This window comes from Podarcis filfolensis, assembly GCF_964270895.1.
Source record: "Podarcis filfolensis genome assembly, chromosome: 2".
Taxonomy (NCBI): Eukaryota; Metazoa; Chordata; class Lepidosauria; order Squamata; family Lacertidae; genus Podarcis; species Podarcis filfolensis.
This window is the reverse complement of record NC_139605.1, coordinates 48,632,742-48,656,814: the sequence shown is the minus strand read 5'-3', so window position 1 is coordinate 48,656,814 and position 24,073 is coordinate 48,632,742. Positions and strand designations below refer to the sequence as shown.

The 24,073-nt window shown below is 38.6% G+C and overlaps 2 protein-coding genes across 8 annotated transcripts in view; one reads left to right on the top strand and one right to left on the bottom strand.

Moving 5' to 3' along the window:
- CENPP (centromere protein P) overlaps positions 1-24,073 on the bottom strand; it is a 163,452-nt gene that overhangs the window by 109,419 nt on the left and 29,960 nt on the right. The window lies entirely within an intron of this gene.
- On the top strand, positions 466-19,292 carry OMD (osteomodulin). Of its 6 annotated transcripts, XM_083603492.1 has the most exons (5): positions 466-4,023; positions 5,082-5,447; positions 13,745-14,697; positions 17,292-17,616; positions 17,990-19,292. In XM_083603492.1, the coding sequence occupies exons 2-4, from the start codon at positions 5,422-5,424 to the stop codon at positions 17,603-17,605; spliced, it is 1,293 nt and encodes a 430-aa protein (XP_083459618.1). In that variant the 5' UTR covers positions 466-4,023; positions 5,082-5,421; the 3' UTR covers positions 17,606-17,616; positions 17,990-19,292. The 6 variants fall into 6 exon arrangements, with proteins under 6 accessions (XP_083459618.1, XP_083459620.1, XP_083459622.1 ...); XM_083603494.1 differs by lacking the exon at positions 466-4,023 and having other exon boundaries at positions 5,377-5,543; positions 17,292-19,292; XM_083603496.1 differs by lacking the exons at positions 466-4,023; positions 5,082-5,447 and adding an exon at positions 5,566-6,363 and having other exon boundaries at positions 17,292-19,292.

Sequence of the window (24,073 nt, the reverse complement as noted above, 5' to 3'; positions counted from 1 at the left end):
TCAGGCTCCAATGAAACATGGTAATACCTTCTTTGTAGTTTCTGAAACTGAGCACATCAAGTGAGTGTGGGAAATGTCTCTTTCAAAACTCAAGCTAACTAAGGGAAGTGTATACACTCATAAAGCATAGCTTCTCAGTTTAATTCTGCTGAACTGCATTATTTCTAGTTTTTAAACATTTAGTGTGATGGACACACATTTCCAATAGTAATATCTATTTCAAGCAATTATATCCCCCCCACTAAATCCTTGTTAACTAGAAGGATTAATAATTTAATTTTTTCTCATTTGAATGTGTGCATACCAGCAAAACATAGGTCTTGTTCACAACTGTTTACTCTTGCTGCTAATTGTGTTCAATAACCATCACACTCCAACAGAGTACCCTTAAAATCTTTTTAAAAATAATTTTTATATATACAATAAGACATATAGCAGTCTGGTTCATACATGCTTTCATCAAATTCCTTTTATAACATCATTGTCCAAGTGACATGCTATCTGTGTCTCTGAAAAGTACAGTCAAGATGGCAGCCACTGATCCTATTCAGGAGCCATGTATGTGTTTCATAAAAAGGTCAATCTCCACGTACTGATCAGCATGAAGGCAGATGTTACCATCATGCATCCACTAAGAATGCATAGCCTTGGAAGATTATATCTTGAATCATTTCTACCCAGCTTCCTGATTCAGATTCTGAAATAGCTTTTGTCACCCTGATTGATGATTTCTATATGCTAATTTTTCTTGCTCTCTCAGCAGCTTTAGATAACATAATCTATAGTATCTTTCTAGAATGACTTTATGGATTGGGAGTTAAAGGCATGACACTACAGAGTTCTTGCAGCACCCTACAGTTCCTACCCATTGGACTAGTTCCAGAAAATAACAGTGGAGGACCTCTCCTCAGTTCCTTGGAAGTTGTGCCATGGGGCCCTGCAGGGATCCATTTTGTTCCCTATGGTATTTAACCTCTATATGAAACCTTTCAGGGAGTTTTGGAGTGAGGCTTCCCCAGTATGTTGGTCACCCCCAGCGCTCTCTTCCTTTTCTATTGCAATCAGGTGCAGCTGTACAGGTACTTAATTGATACCTAGAAGCAGTGGACTGAATGAGAGCCAATAAACTGACACTGAATTCCAACACAAAAAAGTGTTGTAGATTTGCAGTTATTGGGAGCAGGCTATTCTGGATGCATTCCACACAAAGGAGTAGATGTGTAGACTGAGGGTATTTCTTCATTCTAACTTGTCAGTGAATGCCCAGGTGGCTACAGTGGCATGGAATGCCTATTTCAGCTGCAGATCAAAGGCAGTCACTCCTGGACAGGTATAGCCTGGCCACAGAAATCCATATCCTTGTAATTTCCCAGCTAGACTATTGTAATGAATTTTATGAGGGTTGTCCTTGAAGATGGTTCATAGAGTGGAACAAGTACAAAATGTAGCTGCAAAGGTGTTATATGATCTCATACAGCCATCTTGGACAACACAGGTCCTGAAATACTTGCACTGGCTGCCTTTTCATCACAGAGCTCAATTGAAGGTGCTGCCTTTGATGTGAAAAGCCCTAAGCAGCTTAGGGCCTTGCCACCTAATAAATTGTAATGAATTATTTGCTTCATAATCTTATATTTGATGAATTTTATAGTTATGACCCATTTTGTAATGATGGGCAGGATAGAAATGTTAAATAAACAAATAATTATTTTAAATATAAACATGATTGATGACACCAACATTTCCCACAGAGAGATATTTATGTAGGGCATGCACTGTTTGATCACAAGAAGAGGTTTACTATTACAAAATATTGATATATTTATTGTTTTGATGTAGTTTATAAATGACTGACTGACTGAATGAATAAATAAATAAATAAATAATGGCTACTTTGTGACAAATTGATATCACTAGCTTGTCATTTGTTGCTTTGAAGACTTTCCCCAACTCCTACTAAAATGGCATATCACAGATTTGCTAATTTCAAACTTTTGCTCTTACTTTTTTATTTCAGCATTTGAACTAATAAGATCAGATAGAGATATCTGAAACATGATGTTCTTATGTTAACTACAAGTGTTTTGTTTACTATGTGAATTGCCTTTCCATTAATGGAAGTCTTCCTTCTGTTGACAGAAGAGACTCTTGATACAATGGAGGTGCCTGCTGCCAGAAGAGGAGAAGCAGTTTTCATTGGCAGCCCCCAGAGCCATCTCCTATGATGGATGCTTCAGGGAGTGCTCCCGCCGTCTGAAGCAGATTCTTTTTTAGGACACACATGGCTGCTGAGGTAGGGGAGGGTCACATACTGCCTTTCCACCAATAGGAACACCCTGTTAGTGGAAATCTGCTCACAGAGAGTTAGGATCCAATCCTATATTTCTGTCTTAAAGCATACTATTGAATTTCCAAAAATAATTCAGGCAACATAGTAAAACTTGTATTGATAAAAATGCAAGGAGAACCCTGCTAGAACAGGGCACAGGTCTACCTAGTACAGCACAAGATATGGAAATTGTGAAAGTGATTTTTAAAATGAAATGTTATGAGTGCATCATCCCACCCATCTGCCGGGCAGGAAATATGTCGCTCCAACACATTTTAATACTTCTGTCTTAAAATTCAAAAATTCAACTACTGCATATCTTAATCTACTGTTAAATATCTGTGGCACATAAATGCAAGCCAGGAACCATCTTACATTATTTGATTGTGAATGAAATGGCTGACCTGGTATTTGCTGGCTATATGAAGCTAGGAGAGCAGAGTTGGTCCAGCCCCAGACAGTGTCACTGAATACTCAGTACAGCATTAGGTTTGAGTGGCAAATATCAGTCACGGGGCAATCCCAGCAGACAATTCAATTGTTTTATTGATGCATTTTAAAAATTGCTGTTTTATAATTCAAGTAGGTTATCAAACCAACTTAAACCACACATTACTCGCTAAGTGACCTTGAGCTAGTCACCATCTCTTAGCCTAACCTACCTCACAAGGTTGCTGTGAGGGTGAAATGAGAAGAACCATGTATTACCACCTTGAGCTCATTAGAAGAAAAACAGTGTTTTAGGTCTTCAAATAGGCTCTGTGTTTTGTTTGGCCATATAGAACATGGGGTTTTCACCATCTGCACTCTTTAGTGATGTCCTGATGGCTAAGTAGATATGGATGTCTAGGAACTACCATGTCTATTCCTGAGGTTAGCCTTGTATTTCATAATTCATTTATACTATCCACAGGATAACCATTAACATGAATAATCCTTATTTTATATAGCTCAAACTATATGCACAACTTTTTAAAATGTATGGCTGTGTTCCTGTCTCAAGAGATTTGCAATCCATACATAAAACAGAGAAGATTACATAGAAAGGGGAGGGAAATGGATGCAGGAATAGAGACACCAAGAATATGAAACTATTTCAGTTATACATACTTTTGTACAGGAGGGTATGGAATTTAGGGGTTGCTGTGAAAACATTTTCATAATAGAATTTCCCCTGTAGAATTGTGCAAGCCAGTTGGATCCATTAGGCTCCAGGTATGAACCAGCCTAATTGATTGTGTCATAGGGAGGGTTTGAGAGGCAAGAATCCAGGTATTCACAGGGTAATGACAAATGGAGTGATGAATGGTAATTTAATGTTAGGGTGAAGGGTCAGTAATAAATTATAATAGTGTTAATAATTTTTCACTTATTTCTTCTGGCCAACTTTTCCAGGCAAGTTCCAATTTGGAATATGCTTCCCAGAAAGGATCATCTGTCTACTTTTTAGTGAGCTTTCAAAAATAGCCCAAACATAGAGTTTCAAACGACCTTTTTCAAAAGAAAACTTTATTTGGTGTTGTTACTTTTACTGGTTTTTATTATATTTTGATCTAGTTTGTCGTAATGTTATTTATTTATTACATTTGCATACCATGTTTTTCTTCCACTGTAAGAAGTTGTTCCATCTGCTCAGTGTCATCCAGAGGAGCTCTTTCAGGTGACTAGCAGGCTATTCAGTCCTGGTCATGTTGGTGAGGAGATTTCACCCCTCCCATATCCAAGAATCTCCTGATGATCTCTGCTGATTCTCCAGAGAGGAGGAGGCGTGTTCTGCTCTCTACTTATTCTGCTCCAGCACCACATCAACCAGTCAGTCAGTCAGTGTGTCGGAGAGAGAGAGACTGAGTGTTATAGATCGTGTGTAGAGATAAGGTTGCTGCTAAGAGCAGCTGCAGACACTCAGTGCAGTTTAGCATTCATTTATGCTTAGAACTCATTTAGCTCTGTATATAGTTTGTATGATAGTTGTAGATAGAATAAAGAAGATATTCTACAGAGCTGCTCTCCGAGTCATTTATACTCTGCTAGACTCTGCTAGACAGCATCTTAAAAAGTAGAGACGTCACCTTGCCAACAAAGGTCCGTATAGTTAAAGCTATGGTTTTCCCAGTAGTGATGTATGGAAGTGAGAGCTGGACCATAAAGAAGGCTGATCGCCGAAGAATTGATGCTTTTGAATTATGGTGCTGGAGGAGACTCTTGAGAGTCCCATGGACTGCAAGAAGATCAAACGTATCCATTCTTAAGGAAATCAGCCCTGAGTGCTCACTGGAAGGACAGATCGTGAAGCTGAGGCTCCAATACTTTGGCTACCTCATGAGAAGAGAAGACTCCCTGGAAAAGACCCTGATGTTGGGAAAGATGGAGGGCACAAGGAGAAGGGGACGACAGAGGATGAGATGGTTGGATGGTGTTCTTGAAGCTACCAGCATGAGTTTGATCAAACTGCAGGAGGCAGTGGAGGACAGAAGTGCCTGGCGTGCTCTGGTCCATGGGGTCACGAAGAGTCGGACACGACTAAACGACTAAACAACAACAACAAAGACTCTGCTATACTCTGCTGTGTGACGACTGTCTACTTGTGGAAGTGAATCCGGTGCTCACAACTCTAAGCTGTGAGTCCACAGCACTTTGACCTGTTCCTGTGCAGAAGGTGGTCTCTGGAAGTGCTACCCAGCTCGCCTAGCCCAGTCGGGGCTGAAGTGGATGAGTCCAGTTGGTGACACTGGCTCAAGGGCGATGCTGACAGTTGGACTGTCCACCCAGAGTTAAAACTGCCAAGAGCCTGCTGTGATAAGTTACATCCTTTCCAGCTTGAACAATAATTAATACAGTCTATGCCAGAAAGATCATTAGCTGCCTCTTGTTGTGTTTGTCTGGATCAGTTTCAGTCTTTTTCTCTCCAGTGCTGGCAGGTTGCTTAGTATGAGCAAACATAAGCAGCTAGATAGACAAAAGTTTGTTGTCAGAGGAGGCGACAGCAGGGAGTGGGACCTAAATGTGAGTAACATCTTCTGGATACACTGTTATTGTTCAAAGCATGTTTAAGAGAGTGATCCTATACATGTCTACTTAGAAGTAAAGTCCCAATGAGTGCAATTGATCTTACTCCCAAGTAAGTGGGCCTATGACTGCAGCTTTAATTTGTGACATAAATAGACTAGGAAGACTAGGAAGATTAGAAGAGCACATGAAGATTTCTGGAAATCTTGTGAGTATGCAGCATTTACCGGTACTCTGTAGTTCCATTTCTACCTAACAGGGTGGTTCCAATAAAGAGTTGTGACATTAACCCCATGTCAATTGTACTGAATTCTGCTGAGATGTTTAACAATAGGGTTGTATTTTTGTGTTTTGCCTTCAAGTAAAGAAGGTCCACTCAAGCTAACAAAAGAATCTCTGACCAATCCGAAAGATTAACAAGTGGTAAGAAATAGAGAAGTCTACATTATCTGGGAAACTCTCAAGCATCATTTCTCAAACTTGGGTCCCCAAATGTTTGACTAAGTTCCATCATTCCTGGCCACTGCCATACCAAGATGATAGGGGGTTGTAATCATTGGGGAAGAGTGCTTTAGAATTAAATTGCAAACAGATGTTAACCACCTTCTTCAATAAAGGAGAAGAGGGACAGTTAAAAGCAGAAAATGTCACCAGCACTCAAACAGACTTTATAAGGTGGGTAGTACAGTGGTACCTCGGGTTAAGAACTTAATTCGTTCTGGAGGTCTGTTCTTAACCTGAAACTGTTCTTAACCTGAAGAACCACTTTAGCTAATGGGGCCTCCTGCTGCCACTGCACCACCGCTGCACAATTTCTGTTCTCATCCTGAAGCAAAGTTCTTAACCCGAGGTAATATTTCTGGGTTAGCGGAGTCTGTAACCTGAAGTGTATGTAACCTGAAGCGTATGTAACCCGAGGTACCACAGTAATGACATGTATAGGATCACAGTGTTAAACATGCTTTGAACCATTTGTATATCCAGAAGATGTTAGCTACATTTAGGTCCCACTGAAATCAATATAAAAAGTGAGTTGTGACTAATTTATTTCAACAAGGATTATAATCCAATGAAATGAATTGCTGAAATGCATTTAGCTTGGTGTGGTGGTAGATTATGACAGTGTGTTACAATGGAGCAATCAATAAATCCAGATGTGAGTCATAGACTATTCAGGAATCACAAATCAGAAGGAATCAAGTGATGTTCATGCTTGCACTAGCTGTAAGATTTAGCTTATAACAAGAATGTCAAATAGTTAGCAATGTAAATATGTTGATATAATTTAACAGTAAGTGTCCTTAAAAGGAGAGAATGGTAATATACTTAACTGGACTTTCAGGCAGTAAACAAACTGAATGGACACAAGAATTGGCACTGACAATAAAACAAACAGAGTTGGATGGATCATGCTAAAAATAATCTTGAGCCACCCCTTCAAGTGAAGGAAATTCCTGCCACACCTCAAACCAAACATTAGAGAAAGCAGGCTAAAGCCACATAATTTCACTAGGGTAAAAGTATACTCTTATTTGAATAAACTATTTTGTGCAACAAGCAGCATTTTAAGCATCTCCGGAGGATTTTTGCAGTAAATTACATTTCATCAAGTACTCATATTCTGAACTAGATACTTCTTATATGGTGACTATGGATTTTAAGGGAAGCACCATCTGACACTTTCTAAAGCTTGCTGCATATTCATTGGCTGAAAACTACAAAATAATTTAGAGGTAGGAAATTATTTCTTTTAAATACTTCTATCTTCTTACTGGTAACGTGCTTCAGATTATTATACAACCTTATTAACCAATTATCATGCTCATTGATTATATACATTTGGCGTATATCCAGTGTCATTTCATCTAATTATATTTGTCATGTAGTTTTATCATTGGAAGCATCCAGTGATACTCAGTGATACATAAAACCTTTTGCTCAAATGTATACGGTTAGACATATTTATGTATAATATAAATAAATTACTCTGATTAGTCACTAAATTCAGGAATTAATATTTGGTGATCTCTTAAAATGTTCTTGACCATGTTGCATAGATATAACAGAAAACAGAACTCTGGCAACTGGAAAATTATGTAATATTGCATAATCCCCAATAAACAGTTAATAGTCTGATTTTATGTTTCACTACCCCCCCCCCCAAAAAAAAACACCATACATCCCATCTTTTGCCAGTCTACTTTGCTGAAATATTTCCCCTGCTCTGGAGAAATGGTGATGTCAGTTTTGCTGTGGGGGAGGATCAATGCTTTTGGGAAACAAGAAGGTAGTTCAGGTAGTGGTGAGGTTGATGCCTCTTGTAACTATCAAAGCAACTCCTTTCTATCAGTGCTGGCAAAATGGTGTGCCAGCATTTTATTTCATCTTGGTGGGTTGGAAAGGCATGCTGAGTGGAGCTGTTTTAATTATTTCTTTTTTACAGTTATATAAAACCTTTTCCTCCAAGGAAGTCAAGGTGGTGTACATGTTTTTCCGCTCCCCATTTTATCCTCACAACAACCCTGTGAGATAAGTTAGGCTGAGAGATAATGACCGACCCAAGGTGACCCAGTGAGCTTCATGGCTGAATGGGGATTTAAACCTGGTCTCCCAGGTCATAGTCCAACACTCTTAACCAATACACCACACTGGCTATGTTTTACTAGACTAGCACCCCAGACGCTGTTTTAGTTGCAATGTTGCATGCCCTTGTCTTCATTACTGCCACTTATGTGAGGATCAAGTTATTAGTCCTTTATTTAGGAGTAAGAGTAAGTTGATTGAAGTAAATAATACTTTTGACCTATTCAATCAACGTGACACAACTTGCAGTTGTTTTTCACACGCTAATAGAATCAGTTCATTAACAAAAATGAATTCAACATCAGAAGAATTGAATAGCAAATTAGGAAGCATGAGAACTGGAAAATATATGTCAACATTTAAAAGCTAATATTGTACGGCCAAATCTAGATAAGGAAAAGATGAGATATGAGGAAGCTGGACTTGAAACAAGGGAGAGTGTAGATGAACAGCCACTATAGTACCAAAGCTTGAGAAGAAAGAAGTATCGTCTTCTTTTTGCACACAAAAAGTAAGCTTTTGACCTCATTATCTTCATTTTTGGAAGGGAAGGTGTTTAAAGTGAAGTGGAAAAGACAAAGGGGAAAGCTGCTAAGGAGAAAAGAGAATACAGCCTTAAAGAAGTGTCCCTCAGGAGCTGTGGTATATTGGATTTGTATGAAGAACAGAAGGCAGAGTGTTGTGTGACTATATTACGAAAATGTTGTTTAATATGCTTGGAAGGATTTCACTAATAATGGTATCACAGAAAGTTGTAAGATCAGAGCCCTAGTAAATGCTATAGAAGTCTAGAGAGCTTCTTTATAAAGAAATAATAATGCAGATTATTTAGATTAGGATATCAATTTTCTCAAGTCACCTCAACAGCTGAATTAGGAAATATTTTTTTCATTTTTAGCATTTGAGCTTGTACAGTAGACATTTACTTTGAAGATAGAATACAGTAAAATAAATATAGCTATGGTCCCAATATTGTCTTTAAATTGATCAATATCTTATATTTTAATGTTGAGAGGGAACTACTAGTAGTTTTGCATGCATTATTGATATTTAGACAAAAAGCATGCTTTGTGGTATTTGCCAGTGAAAACAACTAACTGCACAGTATTGTAGTTTTATAGTTTTATATTTTTAACTCATAAACACTTCTCAGCTTGACTTTAAATATATTCTGAATTAGAATAGCTAAACATATTTCATAATTCTGGTCCTATTGCAATATCAGATCATATTCCTGTTTCTTGGTCCATTTTATTTTTGTGTAATGTCTCCTTTTGAATTAACTGGAAACTGAGTATTAGATACTTTTAGTATTAGTAGCAAGACATGAAATTTCTAGTGTCAGGGACATCAATTCAGCAGTGGCTGTACATCAGACTTTATGGGACAGGCCCAGCTATAGAAAGAAGAAAACCATAAGAGAATAGATTTACAACATAATCCTATACGTGATTACTCGAAAGTTGAATCAAATGGATTTACACCCAGCTAAGTGGGTTTAGGACTGCTGCCCCAATGTCCTGTGCGAGACCTACTCTTGATCTCTGGAGATACTTAAGAAAACTAAAAACCACATTTAACTCTTTCCACATCTTGAAGAAATGATTTCTCTTAAGAATTTTGCTGACCAACATTGTGGGAAGTCAGTGATAAAAAGAGCAGATTACTGGTACATCAACTGAGGCAAACTAAAAACATGAATCATATACTAAATGTTAAAGCTTCAGGTAATATTATTGATAGGGTAAGATTTCCCTTGGTTAGGATCCAAACACTTCTCTGCATCTCATGTAAATGTCCTGTTCATGGGCAAGATGACTGAGATCGTCATGTACAGTCAGCTTCAGACGTGCTTGGAGGAAGCAGTTTATTTTGGTGAAACGTGGGTTAAACAAGGTAACTGTCAGGAGGATTTGTAGCTCCTTGACTGACCGAACCCAAAGAGTACTCATTAATGATTCCTCACCATCCTGGAAAAAAGAGACAAGTGGGGTGCCGCAGGGTTCTGTCCCGGGCCCATTGTTGTTCAATGTCTTTATAAATGACTTGGAAGAAGGAATTGATGGGATGCTCATCAAATTTGCCAGTGGCACCAAACTGGGAAGGGTAGCTAATGCCACAGAAGACAGAATCAGAATTCCAAATGACCTTAACAGATTACGGAACTTAGGCAGGAAGAACCAGAAGCACAAATATAGGACGGGGGACACCTGTCTTACTAGCAGTACATGTGAAAACGATCTAGGGGTCTTGGTGGACCACAACCTTAACATGAGTCAACAGTGTGATGCAGCAGCAAAAAAAGCTAATGCTATTCTAGGATGCATCAACAGAAGTATAGGGTCCAGATCAAGGGAAGTAATAGCACCACTTTATTCTGCCTTGGTCAGACCACGCCTAGAATACTGTGTCCAGTTCTGGGCACCACAATTTAATAAGGATGTTGACAAGATGAAAGTGTGCAGAGGAGGGCAACCAAGATGATCAGGGGTCTGGAAACTAAGCCTTATGAGGAACACTTGAAGGAACTGGGCATGTTTAGTCTGGAAAAGAGGAAACTGAGAGGAGATATGATAGCCATCTTCAAATATCTTAAGGGCTGTCACATGGAAGAGGGAGCATGCTTGTTTTTTCCTGCTCTGGGTAGGACTCGAGGCAACGGCTTCAAGTTACATAAAAGGAGATTCTGACTAAACATTTGGGAAAACTTTCTGACAGTAAGAGCTGTTTGGCAGTGGAACAGACTCCCATGAGAGGTGGTAGAATCTCCTTCCTTGGAGGTTTTTAAGCCATCAGTCATGAATTCTTTAGCTGAGATTCCTGCATGGAAGGGGGCTGGACTAGATGACCCTTGGGTCCCTTACAACTATGGTTCTATGATTCTATTATTTCATTGTAGCTTCAGGCCTGAGTATGGCACTGAGGCAGCCTTTGTTACACAAGTAATCATCTTTATCAGGAGAGAAACAGGAGGTCTATGGCCTATCGCTTATCGTTGATTTCCTGGCAGGTTTTGATATTACTGATATTATTTGTAAACCACCCTTCATCCGAAGATCCCAGGGTGGCTCATACAAATACAAAATGAGAAAACAAAGTACACAATAAAAGAAAAACAAACCAATAACCGCCCCCCCCAACAGTTTTATAAAGCCATAGAATATTGATCAGCTAAACACCTGGTTAAAGAGAAACACTTTCACTTGGCACCTAAAGATTTTAATGAAGGGGCCAAGCAAGCCACCCTGGGGAGAACATTCCACATATGGGAATTCCACTGCAGAAAAAACCTGTTCTCATGTTGCCACCTTCTGGACCTCTTATAGAGGACACAGAGGTGCTTTCCATTCGCTTTGGCTGGTGGCCCAGATACATTGCTATCTGGATAGGGATATCCTAACTCATGTTGTCTATGCTCTAGTTAAAGTAACTTTCAGGTTAGATTATAGCAATGCATTATACATAGGGTTGCCTCTGAAGACAGTTCAGAAACTTCAGCTGGTACAGAATTTCGCAGTCAGGTTTCTCACTGGGGCAAGATAGTTTGAGCATATTACACCAATCCTGGCCTGACTGCACTGGCTACCAATTAGTTTCCATGCCCAATTCAAAGTGCTGGTTTTGACCTGTTGTTGTTTAGTCGTTTAGTCGTGTCCGACTCTTCGTGACCCCATGGACCAGAGCACGCCAGGCACTCCTGTCTTCCACTGCCTCCCGCAGTTTGGTCAAACTCATGCTGGTAGCTTCAAGAACACTGTTCAACCATCTCGTCCTCTGTCGTCCCCTTCTCCTTGTGCCCTCCATCTTTCCCAACATCAGGGTCTTTTCCAGGGAGTCTTCTCTTCTCATGAGGTGGCCAAAGTATTGGAGCCTCAGCTTCATGATCTGTCCTTCCAGTGAGCACTCGGGGCTGATTTCCTTAAGAATGGATAGGTTTGATCTTCTTGCAGTCCGTGGGACTCTCAAGAGTCTCTTCCAGCACCATAATTCAAAAGCATCAATTCTTCGGCAATCAGCCTTCTCTATGGTCCAGCTCTCACAGCTCTAGGTTTTGACCTAGAAAGCCTTAAATGGCTCAGGACATACTACATGGCCTTAAATGGCTCAGGATGGTCCTACATCAAGGACCATCTCTCCCCATCTGAACCAACCCAGACCCTTGGATCATCACCTGAGGCCCTTCTTCAACCACTTCCTCCTTTTCATCCACTACTTAATCTCATCTACTTCCTTTAATCACCCTGACGTTCAGCCATCAATAACACACAACTTTTCTAACTTAAGCATTCTGTTAATTTCCCCCACATTCCCATAGTTTCATTTGCCAGTTTTCCTCTTCACTCTGAGTATTCTAACAATTGTGCATGTTCATAATTACATTTTATAGCTATGTACTTTGGGCATTGATAAACGGGTAGTAAAGGAACCCAAGAAAATATAAATATTTCCCTGGACCTCTGTTTCCTTTATCCATTCTTTCCACAGATGCCTCTCTCAGATTAAGCAGTGGGTGAGCAGCAAGAAACTTTAGTATATATTCTGACCCCCTGCTTCCCAGCACTGCCTCTGAACTCTCTGACCTAAGCTTCCCTAGTTCCTGGGATCTCTTCCAAATCGTCTTCTAATCCTCAACCTATTACTTCTGTCTCTATAGCTGCAGTGAAATTTTAATCCAAACCCACAACTTTCCCTTCCACCACAGAAGCTAAACTATGAATATTCCTTTCCTTGCCATCACTTTAGTGCTTGAGCTGTTGAGAAACACGTGGAAATAAATGCCATTTGACAGTTATGCCTGTATATTTCTCTTAGAACCAAACTACATTAAATTTCTGAGGCAGCAAATAATTTTTATATGGCATCTTTTCAGAAGACCTGTCATATAGCTGGGTTACATCAACTCTGTTTATACTGCCAGCAAGTCACAAAGTTTCCTTAAAGGATCTTTTGCCGCAACTTCCTTTCCTTTCCACTGGACACCACAAAATATAGCTTGTAGTAATGTATTTCTCCCCTATTATTTAGCTTACTCTTTCATCTGCTCAGTAGTTGTACAGTATATGTTTTACAGTTTAAATATATGTGCAGTATGCTATTGAATTTTGAAAGGTTAAAAACAAAAAAATTATTTAAAAACTGGGTGGCAAAAGAAAAAGTTTCAGAATATATCCTTATCTATGAACTTCCTCAACACAAAACATGACTTACAAACCTCTAGTCTCATACACTTACACACTAAAGTAATGTATTTAATGTATATGTCAGGATACCAACATCCAAATACTTATTGTGCCAACAAAAATGTTTAGGAAGGGAAATAACAAACATTTTATGTCAACAAATCTTTTCCTCATGCTGCAGTGGCAAGGTACCTGAAAGAAAGTGGCCAACACAAGCAATGGGGTGATCCGCAAGAACAGGCAATTAAAATGTCAAATTAATACACTTTTGAGTACATTTTGATTCATTTAGTTTTGCTGTGAAGAGTTCATGTATTATCATCAACAGTTCTTAGGTTTGCAGTTGAGCTCTGAATTATCTGGAAGACTTGAAAATAGTTGCTAGTTAAGAGGTAGCAGATCTCTTTCATATTTAGCTAAAAGTAGTTGAAAAACATTTCAACTATTATATAATAATTTACCAAGAAATGTTCTGATTCAAACCATACACAGTATTTTAGCCCCAAGTCTAAAGTATGTTTTAGTCTCAAAACCGTACAATGGTTAATTCTCAGACAAAACAATATTAAAAAATGACAACATAATTTTGCCAATTACACAACAGTCTTATTAATACATTTTGTTTTGTTTTGTTTTGTTTCCACAGGATATCAGATCAGAACTTGAATATGGGAATCCTGAGTCAACTGTTAACTATCACTCTCCTCTTTGGAGTCCCAGTGTTCTGCCAATATGACTATGAGGATGACTATGATAATGAAATGGATAATGAATATCCATCCATTTTTCATCATATTCCTAGCATAGAATACGCCATTCCTTATCCCAGCACACCTGCTCAGTGTGCCAAAGAATGCTTTTGCCCACCAACTTTCCCACTAACAATGTACTGTGATAATCGTAAACTTCAGACTATACCGAGAATTCCCAGTCACGTCCAGCAACTCTATCTACAGAATAACGACATTGAAGCTGTGCCTGTGGAATCCTTTGTTAATGCTACTGCCCTGAAAGAAATTAACCTCAGCCACAACAAAATTAAGTCTCACATGATTGACATAGGTGTCTTTGGCAAACTTTCAAATCTAGTACAACTCCATTTAGAGCACAATCTGCTGGAAGAAATTCCATCCCCTCTACCTAGAAGCTTAGAACGATTGCTCCTGGGTTTCAATCAGATTTCCAGGTTGCCCAGCAAAGACCTAGAAGGTTTAGTAAACATGACTATGCTTGACCTCTGCAATAACCACCTTGAAGATTCTCAACTGAAACAAACACATTTTTCAAAGATGAAAAACCTAATGCAGATCAACCTCTGCAGCAACAGACTTCAATCAATGCCTCCAGATCTACCATTTTCACTTATGCATCTTTCCCTTGAAAATAACTCAATTTCTCTCATTCCAGATAATTATTTCCAGAAACTTCCAAAGCTTACTGCTATAAGAATGACACACAACAATCTGCATGAAGTTCCTTATAATGCTTTTAACCTTTCTAATCTTGTGGAACTCAATCTTGGGCACAATAAACTGAAGCAAGTATTCTACATTCCAAGAACCCTGCAGCATTTGTACATAGAAGACAATGACATGGAAGGTTGGTTGAATTACTATTTTAAAGAGTTATTTCTGTAATGTAATCCTTTGTTTTCAATGATCTAGTCTCTGTAAAGTTAATATTAGTTTTTAACCATTCTTCATACTGTTAGCTATGCATGGTGACAGAGAAGTTAGAGCATAAATGGTGGAATATCTACCCTATTCTTCTAAAATATTTTTAGAAGAGCAAGGCAAAGAAGTTAGAGCAAGGCAACGTAATATTGAAAAATGTATTATTATTTTTTTAAAGTGCTAAGAGGAAGGCATGTTTGGCAAACTCTCACTATGATCAACTCCTGCCCAGAAACCTATGTCCCCACTGTGGAAGAACGTGTGGTCCAGAATTGGCCTCCACAGTCACTTACGGACTCACGGTTAAGACCGTGTTCATGGAAATTTCCTATTTGAAGTAAACAAAATAAATAAATGAATATATGTAGACCAATACAAGTTTCTCATGATCTCTCAGACTGTTGTGTAAGACCAAGGTAGATGCGTAGAAGGAAACAAATGAGAAACTGGAAAACTTAATGGTTTAAAAAATTAAATATGAACTGAAAACCACAGCCTTTCCAGCAGCCCTGGTTTCTGTCTTTGGTTGAGTTGTGGTTGAGTTGATTAAAGCTAAAGTTTGAGTGGGTAAAGTTGAAGTCAAATTATTATTATTATTTGCTCTTACTAGTTGCTTCTTCTTTACAAAAGTAAATAAAAATCATGACAAGACAGAAGTAATATTAGTAAAGAAATCTGGTTCTTTGCAAGAGATAGGCTTGCTAGTAATCACTGGGTTATCTAACCCTATCAGACCAAGCATATAGCTTAGTTCTCCTGAACCTAGTTTTAGTCCTATATAAGCAGGGGTCTTTAATAAAATACTTCATCCAATACACTAGCTGGAGCTCATCTTCTGATGGGCCTAAGATATTCAGCCAGAATTGCAGCCATTGCAGTGGATTATAGAGTTGTTAAAGGTGCACGTGTTGAGGTTGAGGTCTGTATGTACCAAACAGGACATTTTTTCATGTATGAGTTGCCTTGCATCAAGGTAAAAAAGATTAGTAGTAAGAAAAAGGTATTTTTTGCTGGTATTGCTGAGGCTCCCCCAGAAGAATTTCACCAATGTTCCTTCTGTTGTTTTTAAAAAATGTATTTGTTCAGTTTCAAGTAGAAATAACTTGAATGGCATATAGATGAAGGATCAGGTGAGGACATAGGAGGATTGCACAGACTTACCATTTATTGCAATGTTTCCATGTCATTCTGCAACATTGACGGGGTAATGACTCTATTGGTACCTGCAGGGATCCACCAGTTGTGGATGCTACATCTGTGATCAGACTGTATCCAGCAGCTGTCTAAGCTATTTTTAAAGCTGCTTTTTTAGTATTCATTGAGAATTTTAATTATTATTGGATTGTCTTATGGATGTTCTAATATTGTCTAGCAACTAGAGTGAAATATAGCACCTTATTGTCAGCATATGTGAGACAGATTTGATTTTATCTTATTTTATGTGAAAGTTTGAATATGCATTTGAGACAATACCGTACTGCAGCAAAGACACAGGGGAAAAAACAAAATTATTACTTTATCATCACTCACATAGCAAGTTGCAAACCTCACATCCTTTATGGCATCTGTTCAAAGTTATTCTGCATGGGTTGTAATGAAGAAAGCAACATGCCATGTGTGTTGTCATGATTGCAAGATAAGACTCCACTCAGCCAACCCTGGTGGTAAATGCTATTGTGTGAAAAATGAAAGGGAGGGGGGAGCAGCAGTCCATATACCTTATTATTCTACAAGCTTCGTCACCTGCTTAGCACAGATACCCATTATTCCCAAGATTCTCATATTCCCAAATTGATTCAACTCAGACTCCATGCAAAACCATAGTTTGCACCAGTCATAGTTGAAAATCTAAAGTACATTTTGACCTCTAAGTTACAACCAACCAACCATGGTCTAGCACTGTTAAATGAATTGCTTTCATTTAACATCTTAGCATTCTGTCTCATAATAGCACTCTTATATCCATGGTGCAATCTCTTTCATTACTACAAGCTCAAGTTATACAATGTTTGTTCTTAGTTAAATCACAGGTGGGGGCGGGGAGTCACAAAAGCTTGAAAGCAAAGATTCCTACAATATATAAGATTAAAAGCCTCACAGAATCATGTTATACTTCTTAAAAAACAAACAAAGAAGTTACAGTGTGATTCTGTACATATCTACTGAGAAATTAAGTTCCACGGGGCTTACTCCCAGGAACGTGGATATGTAATTGTAGCTTTATATTGTTAAAGTGAAGAAGTGGTTTCATCTTAACTACAGGTAGTCTGACATAACTAATCATACTCAGAGGTAAACATCACTGACATCAATGGGACTTGTATAATGTATCAATGTATCAGAATCCACTCTTAGCAGTAAAAGTATCTTATAAATGACTACAGAAGGAAAAAATCAGCTCCTTTTAAAGCATTCCTTGGTTGGATTATACTGAGTACCATTTTTGCTTCTATGATAGCAAATCAGCATTTCAGAATTAATAGTTCCACCTTTTTAACACATTGCTTTATCTTTTTACAGTAATCAATGTTACCTTAATGTGTCCTACTATTGATCCACTGAACCTCAATCACTTAACCTACTTACGAGTGGAACACAACAAGCTCACCACTCCAATAAGTACATATGCCTTCTTCTGCTTTCCACATATACGCAGTATTTATTATGGTGAACAAAAAATTGATGCCAACCAGCAAACACAGCTGAGAACGCCAGTGTTCCAAAGATATTTAACACCAGAAGAGTATGAAGAAGCAGAAGATCACGAAGAACAAGATCATGATCATAATCAAAGGGAAAGGGATGATGATTACTTTGACCCTTATGTATATTAAGAGGTTATAAGGTATAGTAGTATTATGACAATTTATTTTCTTATAAATAGAGAAAATACCCATTTAAAAAAGCAAACAAAATCATTTTGAAAATGCAAATTATTTGTAGGACTTGTGAAGCAGGTCTGCATATTTTTCGGCATTTATTTATCAAATTTCAACCTACAATGAAAATGTACTTCCCATATTTTCAAACCAGACACTGTTGGAACAGAAAACGATTCTAAATATCTTATCTACCCAATTAGAAACTTTCAACTATATATACAAACACACAGTATCAACTTTGCTTGTGTGATATATTTCTTGCTACAGACATCATTGAACTTACTGTCTGCATTATGGAATAATGACATTCTCAAATGAGAATATTATTTTTCCTAGGTACGCCATATATAGTACAAGTTAAAAGCATGGTCACAATCCTAGGGAGGCCAGTGTAAAAGTCATCACTGATGTAAAAGGACCTGGACGGGACTTTAAGAAAATGTTAGGATTCCATTATGAGAACCAGCTACAATCAAATAATTAAAAGTCCACAATTACAACAGGTTTGGCCATAATTCAAATTTTGCTGCTTTATAAATACTTTATTATTCAAATATATGCTCAGAAAAACATACTGCAACAATAGTCAGTTAAAAAAGAAGGCTATTAGAAATGTGCTTCTAGTGTAAGTTTTCTATAGGGTACTTAGTGCATTTAAACTGGATCTAGGATGTAATCTGCCCCAGTGTTCACCAACATTCAAATGTTTAATGTGAACATACAAATACAAAACCAGAACTAGTTTACATTCAATTCAGTGACAATACAGATCAGTTATGAGAGCAGAGTTGTCTTTTTATGAAGCATGTGGTAATTCTTTTACTCTGCTGGCTGGTTCCCATGGTTTAACACTATGTAACCAAGTCTCAGAGGGCCCTTGGGCTTGCAAGCTACCCTTGCTCCCATCTCCTCCTCTTGCACAGCCAAGAGGAAGGAGTTCTGTCAATTTCCTTTCAGTTTCAATAATCTCAATTTAGTTTAATGTGCAAACCAGGAATCCTGGTTAAAAAACAAACAGCAGTTAAGCAAGGCAGCTTTATAACCCATGGTTTCACATTTTCTTGTTTAGCAATTAACATTTTTTTTTGTTTTGAACCAGGATCTGTTGCAAATGGAAGAGGTTTTTCTGGGGTTTGCTGGTGGCTCACCCACGAAGTGCTAAACCATAGACTTAGCATTACAGTCATAGCTCGGGTTACAGACACTTCAGGTTGAGCGTTTTTGGGTTGCGCACCACGCCGAACCTGGAAGTACCAGAACGGGTTACTTCTGGGTTTCGGCTCTCGTGCATGCGCAGAAACACAAAATCACGCTTTGCGCGTGCACAGACACGGCGCTGCGGGTTGCAAACGTGTCTCCCGCATGGATCACGTTTGCAACCTGAGCATCCACTATACATGTGAACCAACCCAGCATTTTCTCTTTGTACATAACTTTGTAACAGACAAGTAATTATGCAAACCTGATGCTTGTCAGCAACACACATAGATTGAATTATAAAAGCAGCTAGATTGTAACTATGTAATGTTTAGTTAGCTATATATCTAAGCATTTACAAATAAATGTACAATATACTTTAAAATGTAACAGATTTCTTCTAGCAGATTATCTAAATAAAGTTATCAGTAAAAACATGCACTGAAAATGTGACATTTATTATTCATTTTGCCCCTCCCCCATGGGGAAAAAGCTTTATTATGTTTTTCTAAATAAATTCTGTTTCTGACACTGCACTGAAGTACTTGAGAAGCAATACCATTTCTGAACAAGAGGTTGCTCAGCATTTAACAGATGTTTTGGATTCTTAGAGATTACTTATAATATATTAACATTCCAATGTAATACATATTCAGTTTCCTTTCTTTTATTGCTTTCTAAAGCTCTGAATTGCAAAAACAAAAAGATATCCAATAGGGGAAACTTCAATAGATGTACTTCAGAGTTAATATCAAAGTTCATTTTAGCTATACCAGACTATACATTTACATTGAGATATTATAGAAATAGTGATCTGCCTACCTAAATCTCTTCCATTCTAGAGAAAAGGTCATCGATTCATTGGAACAGCCGTATTTTTCTTAGTACAGTTACTCGGGAAGTGGTGGCATATTATAATGTGCTGCCACTTCCAGGGCTGTTTTTCAGTAAACATGGCAAGCACCACACCTTCTAGCTGCTCCAAACAGCTAAAGTTGGGTTTTATTAAGGAAAAAAGTGACAGGAAGCCTTCAGGCCACCTTATTTTTAAAAAACCAAGTAGGAACAGATCATGCTCAGAAAGGTCCACGGGCTTCTAATCTATTTTGCATATATACATTACAGTCAAAGCATGTTTTGTCAGATGTGGTCACAGGAAGTTTGCTACAAAGTGTGGAATGAACTGAAGTCTTTTCCTCTACCTTTGACCAGCTCCTTTGCCTGTGCCCATAACCCATCTTTTGTAGTGCTGCATCACTTGGTATTGACCAATTCACACTGCACATGGCAACAGTATTTTTTGAAAAAATGTCATGCCTTTATGAAAAAATAACAATCCAGTAAGACATATGAAATAGAATGAATTTTAAAAAGAGAAAAAGAAAAGTACAAAATATAGGGTTCACAACTATTACCTCGTAACTTTAAGTACATTCTTAAGAGACTACAAAGTATTTGACTTACCGGTATATACTCTAGGGCACACTGTGCTGAACACTGCAATATCAGCAAATGTTGAGTGGATACACTATTCCCATGGAGTGGATTCAGTATTTAAGGTGGCAGGGGAGGGAATAGTAGTCCAGCAATGTAGGAAGAACACCAAAGTGGTTCCCTTCTCATTATACAGACCACTACAATTAGTTCCCATAATTCAGAGTATTTAGTGTCCCATATTTAGTGTATTTTTTAGGAGGATAAGCAGAAAAAATGCTTCCTTTTCTTCCTTTTAGGAGACAGTGGCCTGCTGCTGTGTCTCACTTACAGGCAACCAGGCAGAGGACCTTCTCAGTAGTGGTGCCTGCCCTATGGATTGCCCTCCCATCAGATGTCAAGGAAATAAGCAACTATCCTACTTTTAAAAGACATCTGAAGGCAGCCCTGTTTAGGGAAGTTTTTAATGTTTAATGCTGTATTGTGTTTGTAATATTTGATTGGGAGCCACCCAGAGTGGCTGAGGAAACCCAGCCAGATGGGCGGGGTATAATTATTATTCTTATTCTTATTATTATATTTCCTTGTGATTTACCTGGGAAGCCAATCTGGATCAGAGCACAGGTCAATCTAGTACAGCATTCCATCTCTAGCGACTACCAATGAGATGCCTCCGGGAAGCTCACAAGGGAAGCTCACAAGGTAGCAGCTCTCCCTTGCTGTTAGCATTTTGTAATCATCACTATTTTAACCTGAAGTAAGGGTGACATATTATTAATCATTAGTTATGAAGCACCTACATTTTAAAATCTAAAAGGTGGGGGGAGTCTGTCCCTGCCTGCAGGTATGCAAATTAAAAGACATGACACAAAAAGGATGGGGAATGAAGTCTCAGACAAGCAAACTAAGGGCTCAATTTCTTAGTCACATAGCTGTTGTTTTGACGACCAGTATAAATGCAAACAGTTCAGGGAAGGAAGGAGCCAAATGGCACCTGGTCTTTCAGCCAAGCAACAGCTGCATCTTTCCATGTCTCAACTATGAAACTAGAAGCAAGATGCTAAGAGGGTACAAAAGCTACAGGCCGAGAAGACTGATCTACAAGTAGACAACATATGGTGCTCCAGATACTTTTGAACTCCAACTCCCATTAGCCCCAGTCAGCATTTCCAACAGTAAGAAATAAAGGCGGAAGTTGTAGTCCCACAACATATGAAGAACACCACAGTGGTTACTCTGCAGATTAATAGAGTTTCCCAAATTTTCAATAAAATTAGAGACACATTATACACTTATTTTTAAAGTGTGTAAGAATGATACAAGGAGGTATTTAGGTTCATAGTATTGCGCATGAGCAGCTACAACATACTGCGGCACACAGAGGTGGTATCTACTGTCAGATGAATTCTCTGTACACTAGTAGCTGGGAATGGCAAATGAGGACTATTGCATTCAGATCCTGCTTGCGAGCTTCACATAAGCATCTAGCTGGCTAGTGTGGGAATTGGATGCTGGATCTGAGTGGGCTTTTGGCCTGCTCCAGCCACAGCACAGCAGCAACTAGATTTTACTGCACCATACAAATAAAAAATAACTTATTTCAAAAACAGGAGAATTCTTTTGTCAGAAATCTGTTCCAGCCCCAGAGAAGCCCAGCCCCTGTGTATTTTAAGCATCACTGAGCTGCATGCAATTTGAAGGAGGCAAACCCAGAGAGCACTGACTTAAGCAGACACACAACTGAGAACTTCCTTCCAGTGGCTAAAAATCCTAGTGTTTCTCTATTACAGCAATGACTGAATTATACCAATCACATACAGTTCAGAGATGTGGCAGACACCCTCATTATGACTACAGCATACTAGAACAGAGCTTTCCAAACTGTGTGTCATGACACATTAGTATGTCGGCTGCATCCTGTAAGTGTGTCATGCAAATGCTCCTCATGCTCCTCCCAAGGCTGGAAAAGGGTTAGTTTAACCCCTGGGTTGCTAGTAAAACTGTGTCGTTGAGACATCTGATCAAGACTTGTATTTTAAAATGAGCTTAAAAAATATATTTGCAGATGCTTGTGTGTTTTTATGCCAGGCAGAAGACCAGCTGGCTAAAAGACTTTGGCAGATGTTTATCCTCCTGGACAAGGGCCCCCCTGATTTATAGCAGGAGCCAAAATTATCAAAGTTGTAAAAGGGAATTAGAGGCTGGGAGCAAAAAGGTCATACTGACCATACATATTACAGAATACAATCAAGCTGCAAAAACACTAATTAAGAGTTAGTAAATAGTAGGATTTATTGTTTAACAGAAAATAATACCATGTGCCTCCCATTAGGCTTTAGCCACATTTTCATAAGGTTAAAGGGCAAGAGCTAATAGAAACAGCAGCTGGCTTGAAAGGGGGGGGTGTAAATTTAAGGGATTGCTTTTGGAAAGTGTTTTTACTAAGTTCCTTTTTTACTTTGAAAAGGCCTTTGCTTCTAAAAATCTATATATGTTATGTATGAAATATATTGGCTTAAATGTAATTATGCAAAGGATTTAGAAAGTAAGAAATGTTAGATTCTTATGTTAGATTCTTATTTCATTGATGGTGTGTGAGAAGGTGAACCCAAGATCTCTGTTTTAAGACAAAATATAAGACATAATGAGCATCTGTTTTAGCCATCTGTTTTGGAGTGAATAGGGCAATAGAGCAATAGGGTAATAAGGGCAAAAGGTGATCTGGTAATTAAGGTGCCTTGTCGAGGCAAATGTAAGATATATGGCTACTTGTTTGCCATTTATAGATAGAAGGAAATATAGCTCTTTGTCTCCCATAAAAGGTAATAGGAAATGGGTGTATCTTTTATGATTGGTTCTAGCAAACAGCCAATAGGAATTTCAACCAGGCTGATTGGATAGAGGCAGCCAAAGGAGGAGCAAGGGGGCTCGGCTAAGGAAATATAAGTGCTGACCATCAGGGCTGGAGTGGGCAGAGCTTTGGTAACCATATACCACTGTGTCTCTCATTTATTTGTCTGACAAATAGATTATTATTTTAATTTCTCTATTGCTGCGTTGAATATTTCATTCCAGCTAAGTGTTAACCACAAGCAGGGTGCTACATCGTGAAATGATGCATGTCTAAAAAGTGTGTCACCAACATGAAAAGTTTGGAAAGCTCTATATTAGCAGTTCTGTTACAGTAATCTCATTTGTCCTGGCATACACTTTGGAAATTACTGAGCTAGTAAATGCATGTCTGCAGGAGTAATAGAGATGAAGGGAGGCCTTGGCCCCTTCCCTATACAGTTAAACAAACTGAGAAAAATGACTGGGGAGTTCTTTGCCTTATAGGCAGAGCCTTATTAAAATCACAATTTGCATCCAAATTTGAGGGGATGAGCTTTCCAGTTCAATTTACAGTCTACCTGCCAACATACAAAGAAATAAAATCTCAGAGGATCATATTATAAAAAGAGTCAAAAGAGCAACAACAGTTATCTCAACAACAACAGGCTCAATTTTACTTTTCTTCTGAAACACCACAGGTTGCAATCAAAGCAGTGCTCCTGCAAAGTGAATGCTCTACCCTCTCCTCCCCTGCACAGTTGTCTGCCCATCCAAAAGCATATCCCAAAGGTCAAAAAGTTTCAGGAATGGCCTGGAATGTTGGGTGGGTGAATTGTGCAAGAGCTTTCTCCAGTGATTCCTTACACCCACTCCTGACAACTCTTTTCCCACCCCACTGTCAGGCCTTTCCCCGGGAGTGGCTTTTGGAGGAGGATAACGCTTGAGTGAACACTGCTC

Excerpts from the sequence above, each read along its gene's own strand:
- OMD (XM_083603492.1), top strand. The coding sequence starts at position 5,422 with ATGAGTGCAATTGATCTTACTCCCAA. Across the intron at positions 5,448-13,744 it reads GCAATTGATCTTACTCCCAA|GATATCAGATCAGAACTTGA; the intron begins GTAAGTGGGCCT and ends TTGTTTCCACAG. Across the intron at positions 14,698-17,291 it reads AGAAGACAATGACATGGAAG|TAATCAATGTTACCTTAATG; the intron begins GTTGGTTGAATT and ends ATCTTTTTACAG.